Source organism: Mobula birostris, chromosome 7, assembly GCF_030028105.1.
Source record: "Mobula birostris isolate sMobBir1 chromosome 7, sMobBir1.hap1, whole genome shotgun sequence".
NCBI lineage: Eukaryota > Metazoa > Chordata > Chondrichthyes > Myliobatiformes > Myliobatidae > Mobula > Mobula birostris.
The window spans coordinates 53,677,443-53,683,554 of NC_092376.1; the positions used below are offsets into that span (position 1 = coordinate 53,677,443).

The following is a 6,112-nucleotide window of genomic DNA, read 5'->3' on the forward strand; positions in this document are numbered from 1 at the left end:
TTTTGCTGCCATCTTGTGGAGAGTGAGCTTGACTACTTTTTCTAAATTTCTTACAGTTACAAGATAAATTTGAGCACTTGAAGAAAATGCACCAGGACGAGAGAAAGAAATTGGATGAGAAAAAAAGCCTTCTGGATGAGGAGATGAGTATATTTAATAAGAGGAAGGCTGCAGCTGAATTCCTTCAAGCCCAGGCATTCCAGACCACACCACAAATGAATCTGAAGAAAGATAAGGACCGCAAAAAGTAGGTATAGACGTCATATCAACCAAAGGTTTTATTTTATTAACCACAGCATTTGTATCAAAAATGGAAAAGCTTTCAAGTTCATGAAAAGTACTTCCAATTTCACTTGACTGTTCTGTGAAGCATTCTTTCCAACAGAATAGGAAAAATGAGTTACCTGTGCGAAAGGCTTTCAGCCAAGTTCATTTGTTAGGGATGGAGGGGACTTCTTCAGACTTGAAGGAAACAGAACTTTTTGAAGAACAAAGAATATTTTTTATATAAAAACCAAATTCATTTCAGATTTCTGGAATATTAAGTTTTCCTTTCTACTTGTTTCCAGCATTTTATGTTACTATTTTATATTTCCAGCATCTGTTTTGTTTTGTCATGTGATGTTCAAAGGTTCTTTACACTCTTCCACTTTCTTCTCCTCTCCCTCAAAATAATGCACCTTCTATGCCCTAACATGTCTCCTCAGCCTTTGTTAGTTAAGGATTGGAACGTCTGAACAGGGGCAGGTGCTGAGGTAGAAGATGATTGTTCTAGAGCTCAAGAGCAGGGATTGAAGTGACAGAAGAGGAGGGCACAGCTTAACAGTCTAATTGATCACGTTGAACCACATATGGCTCCTGAGTGCTACAGTGGAGCTAAATGATAGCTGTTACTGTTAATTTGATCCTTGTTACTGTTAATTTGATCCTGGCCTTGGGTGCTGTCTGTGTACACATTCTCCCTATGACCAGGTGGGTTTTCCCTGGTCCTCTGGTTTCCACACGAATCCCAAAGATCCACTGTGTTGGAAGCTGGCAGGGGACTGCAGAGTTGATAGACATGTGAAAGGCAAAATAAGATGCATGAAAACAAATAAGGGAATGACACTGATTGGAATGCGCTGACAGACAACAGACTTGATGAGCAAAATGACCTGTAGGGATATCAAATAGTAAATATATTAATTTGTGATCTTACTACTTCTGGCATTAGCAACAGAAAAATTTGGTAGTTCACATCTTTATGGATTTTTAAGTTGCATGGGATCAAAAAGTCAATGTTGAATTATACGTCACTAACTTTGTTTCTTGCATTGATGTTTTTCAGTTATTAATTTTTGACGCTGCAGCTTTCTTTATACGGTAAGCAAACTCTCAAAGTACCATTTTGTTCCATTTGTATTTTGCAAACAAATTTAGGAAAAACTGATGTGTTGAATGATAGATACAAGTTAAAAGTGCTCTTTCTTATAACTTCCCTTTGCAGTCTATACTGATTATCTGCAGTAGTTGCAAATTTATCATGTTTCCTTGTTTCCAAATGTCTATAAATCATCATATTTCCTGAATATTCTGATATAATTCCCTTTAGTACTTGAGCCAGTTATGGAGTTAAAAGAAATGTTGTAGTAGTCATGTTGTGCTTAGAATTCCCTCTATTATAAATCATTTTTTGTGCTGCGGATTTGAGAAGAGCATTAACCTGGAAATCTTAGGAAGGAGGAATAAATAAATTTGGATATTCCCAAGTGTTTACATTTCAAGTGTACCTGATTTTGTAAGTCAACATTTAGAAACAGGAAACATTTTCTGTGCCAGTGATGAAATTTAAAATAAGGCCACTTTTTCTGATATAATAAGAGAATTAATTTTGGCCCAAACATTTATAATTCTCTTGCATTATTTCTTTCCAAATAATGCTTTGCTACCTTTTGTATGGGGATCTCTTAAAAACAAAACTTGAACCAGCTATTTTCACCAGAAGCTTTTCCTTTGATGTCTTTAAGCTCACCCAAACTCATGGAGTTTACCCAAAGGATGCTATGTCTCTTTTTATAGAAATTAAGTAATGAAAGAACCACTTTGAAATCAATTCTCTTTTCCTCTCCATGGCCTCTCCACCAAAAGTTGTATGTTTGTCAGTGTTTTGAAGAAATAACACAGAAAACATTAACTGTTGTGTACACGTTCAAAATTATTTAGAGATACAGCGCGGAACAGCCCCTTCTGGCACAACAAGACAGGCAACCCACCTATTTAACCCTAGCCAAAACACAGAACAATCAACCGTCTACCTGGTATGTCTTTGGACTGTGGGAGGAAACCCACACATTCCACGGGGCGGACGTACGGACTCCTTGTAGAGGATGCAAGAATTGAACTCTGAACTCCGTACTGCAAACTGAGCTGTAATGGTGTTGCAGTAACCACTACAACTACCATGGCAAAATCTATATCTATCTGCACTGTATTTTTAAAAGTTTGAAAAGTTACCTTAAGTATTGACCCAGATATTGGAACGGGAACTTTCCCTTAAATGTCATGTTAACAGCTCCAGCAGTGTTTTGCCATCTACTTCTATCATTTATAGCAACTTTATGTGTCTATGGATATTCTTATCATTGTGCAGAATTTCACTACTCCCCCCACCCCCGGCTGTACATTTTTAAAAATTAGCTGACTAGTTTATTTGTATTAGGGCTTGTTTATGTTAAAATTACTTTGAACAGCTGATTCTTTGTTTTTATTTTAGATTATCCTTCATTTATTGGAAAGTTTTCAAGAATTTTGAGAGTTCTGATCTGAACAACAAAAAGATCAATGCTTTCATACTGGTTGCCTTTTTCCTTCTGGATTACTTAAATGGATGAAATTGTGCAACAATGTATCAGTCACCTAACTAGTACTGTGCACTGCCTTTATTGCTGTGTAATAAGCCATATATTTAAACAAGGGTGCTAATCCCAATTGTTGACCCAGACTTTTCCTTTAAAGTGTTGCTTTCAGGGAAATATTTGTATTTATAACAATTTCATTTTTGTATTCAAGTATAAATTTCAATATTTGCTTTGAAATTATGGAAAACCTAATTGCATAATTGTTTTTATATCTGCATTATGTTCATTTAAACATTTTCTTAAGTCTCTATAACAATGAATCAAGATGGCACTCTGTCTGGCTTTCCAATCCTTCATCAAATGAGACATTTTGCAGTTTGAATGATCATGAGCAAGAATTAGCCAATTTATAAGTGCATGTTTTTCCACATTTGATTATTCCATAGATTACAGGCAGTTTTCAAGTTTGGACAGAACCAATTTAATATTAGCTGGTTATAGTATTAAAAAGAGTTCAGTGCCAATCCTGGTTAAGTTGGTGCCACAGGTACTTCCCCAGCATTCTCAAAATGATCTTGCATTTAGCTGTTTGTTTTGCTGCTGTTGGTGTTGGAACTTAATATAGTACACCAATGGGTCCAGTTATGGGTATTATTTCTTTGAAATGGGTTTGCATTTTCAACTCCAGTTGTACAAATCCTACACCAAAGGGATGCGTTAAGAGCAATACCACTGGTACATATGCTATAAATTAAGCAATGAAATTGATTTGATGTGAGAGAGATTGTATTTTAATGTGAAATTTTCATCTTTGCATTATTATTACATAATGGCTAATTATAATTTGCTGTTGAAATGTGATTTTGTACAAAGTTTAAAACCAAAGTATTTTAACTTTTATCACAGTCAGCACAATGAATTGTCTTTTTGTCTACCATTGAAGTAGCATTTTAATCTATAATGATTTTTTTCACTACCCGTTCTATCACACAACTAATACCTTGAATAATCTGTATTATTATTATTATTATTATCTACGTGTTCACTGACTTTAAAAACAAATTTTGTGCAAAGCTCTCTTGGATTCATTTTCTGTTCAATGGTCATATCCTTGCTTTAACAATTAAAAGTTGAAGAAAAATATTCTGAGGGTGTTTGGTTCGTTTGTTTTTATTTGTAACATTAATTGAGTAGGCTGTTGGTCCATATAGGAAAAAGGTAAACCTAGCTGCTTTCTCCATATGTGCAGAGAAAACTGATTTCAACTGCTTATTCCTGATGATTTTCAGTTGATCCTTGTTGGGGAACTATTTATGGAAAATGAGCAGAGGGCTAGGTTTTGTCATGCTGCTGTTAATACAACTTGTATTTGTTGAATGTATCTAATGTAGAAAATGCTCTTAAAGTGCTTCACAGAGATATAATTGAAATAGAGACTGAACAAAGCAACAAGAATGGCGTGTAGTGGAAAGCTTGGTTGAAAGAGTTAGATTTTATGGTAAAAGGAGGTGTGAAAGAGGAAGGATGCACATGAGTCTGGAGGCTGTGTGTGTAGGGGACTAAAGACAATGATGAGTAAGCACAACTCTTAGGTAAAGTGAAAGAATAGGCAGCAATTTTGACAAGATCAAATCTAGGTACATTAGCTTGATATGATGAAGTTAACAAATGTGTGAATGAGTGCTTTTTCAGATGAATTGAGAAGAAGGCAGAATGGATTAATCTTACGAAAGGGAGCTCTTTATGATGGGAATTAAACAGTCATACAGATTGCAAATTAAACCTTAGGATAACTATGAGGCAGATGGAATGTGAGAGAAGTCTATGTCATTTGCAGATACCAAAATAACTACAGTTGTCTCAATATTTAACTGGAGAAATCTATGGTTCATCCAATCCTTCAGTATGAAAAGAAATTGGAGGGATAGAGTTGATGTTACCTTAAACTCGTCAAATTTGAATCAAGACAAAATAGAATGCTTCTTTTGGGGAACTGCAGGAATAACATTTTGTGAACAGGAAGAGCAAACTCAACAATCATATTAAATAGAACATGGAATGGTACAGCACAGATACAGGACCGTCAGCCAACAACGTTGTGCCAAAACAGCTAAAAAGTAATCAAAAAACAGCTAAAAAGTAATCCCTCCTACCTACACAATGTCCATAATCCTCCATCTTCCTCATATTCATGTGCCTATCTAAATGTCTCTTAAAAAAGCCTTTAATGTATTTGCCTCCACCACAATATCGGGCAGTGCATTCCAGGCATTCACCACACTTTGAGTATAAAAATTTAACCCTTACATCCCCTCTGAACTACCCCCTCTCAGCTTTAATGCCCTTAGGTATTAGACATTTCTATCCTGGGGAGAAAAAAGATACTCCCTGTCAATCTATACCTCTCATAATCTTATAAACCTCTGTTGAATTTCCCCTCAGCTTCCACCACTCCAAAGAAAACAACCCAAGTCCATCCAGCCTCTCATGATAGCACACCTCTCTAAACTAAAACAACAGGAATTCTGCAGATGCTGGAAATTCAAGCAACACACATCAAAGTTGCTGGTGAACGCAGCAGGCCAGGCAGCATCTGCAGGAAGAGGTGCAGTCGACGTTTCAGGCCGAGATCCTTCGTCAGGACTAGAAACACCTGTCATATTGTTGAGCATGAGGGAAAAACTATCAATTAAAACCTCCTGTCCCATGATCCTCTCGTATCCCCTTTTACCTATCACCTGTCCAGCTCTTGGCTCCATCCCTCCCCCTCCTGTCTTCTCCTATCATTTTGGATCTCCCCCTCCCCCTCCAACTTTCAAATCCCTTACTCACTCTTCCTTCAGTTAGTCCTGACGAAGGGTCTCGGCCTGAAACGTCAACTGTACCTCTTCCTGGAGATGCTGCCTGGCCTGCTGCGTTCACCAGCAACTTTGATGTGTGTTGCCTCTCTAAACTAGGTAGTGTTCTGGTAAACCTTTTCTGTACCCTCTCCAAAACCTCAACATCCTCCCTATAGTGGGGTGACTAAAACTATATGCAGCATTCCAGATATGGCCTAACCAGAGTTCTATTACGTTGCAACATAACCTCTTGACTTTTGAACTCAATGCCTCAACTATATGTAATAACGTCTTCCATAAGCCTTCTTAACCATGCTATTGACCTGTGTAGCCATTTTCATGGAGCAATGAAGTAGGACACCAAGATCTCTGCTCAGCAACACTGTTAAGGTTCTTGCCCTTAACAGTGTACTGTCTCCTCACACTTGCCCTACC

The 6,112-nt window shown here is 37.1% G+C and overlaps 1 protein-coding gene across 4 annotated transcripts in view; it reads left to right on the plus strand.

Annotated features, from left to right (window-relative positions):
* septin10 (septin 10) overlaps window positions 1-3,955 on the plus strand; it is a 90,864-nt gene extending 86,909 nt beyond the window's left edge. For 3 of the 4 annotated variants that reach the window (XM_072263166.1, XM_072263170.1, XM_072263169.1), the window contains 3 exons: window positions 57-247; window positions 1,328-1,362; window positions 2,753-3,955. In XM_072263166.1, the coding sequence (XP_072119267.1) occupies window positions 57-247; window positions 1,328-1,334 (198 nt within the window). In that variant the 3' untranslated portion in view covers window positions 1,335-1,362; window positions 2,753-3,955. The other variant, XM_072263168.1, reaches the window with a different exon arrangement.
* Window positions 3,956-6,112: the final 2,157 nt, after the last annotated feature.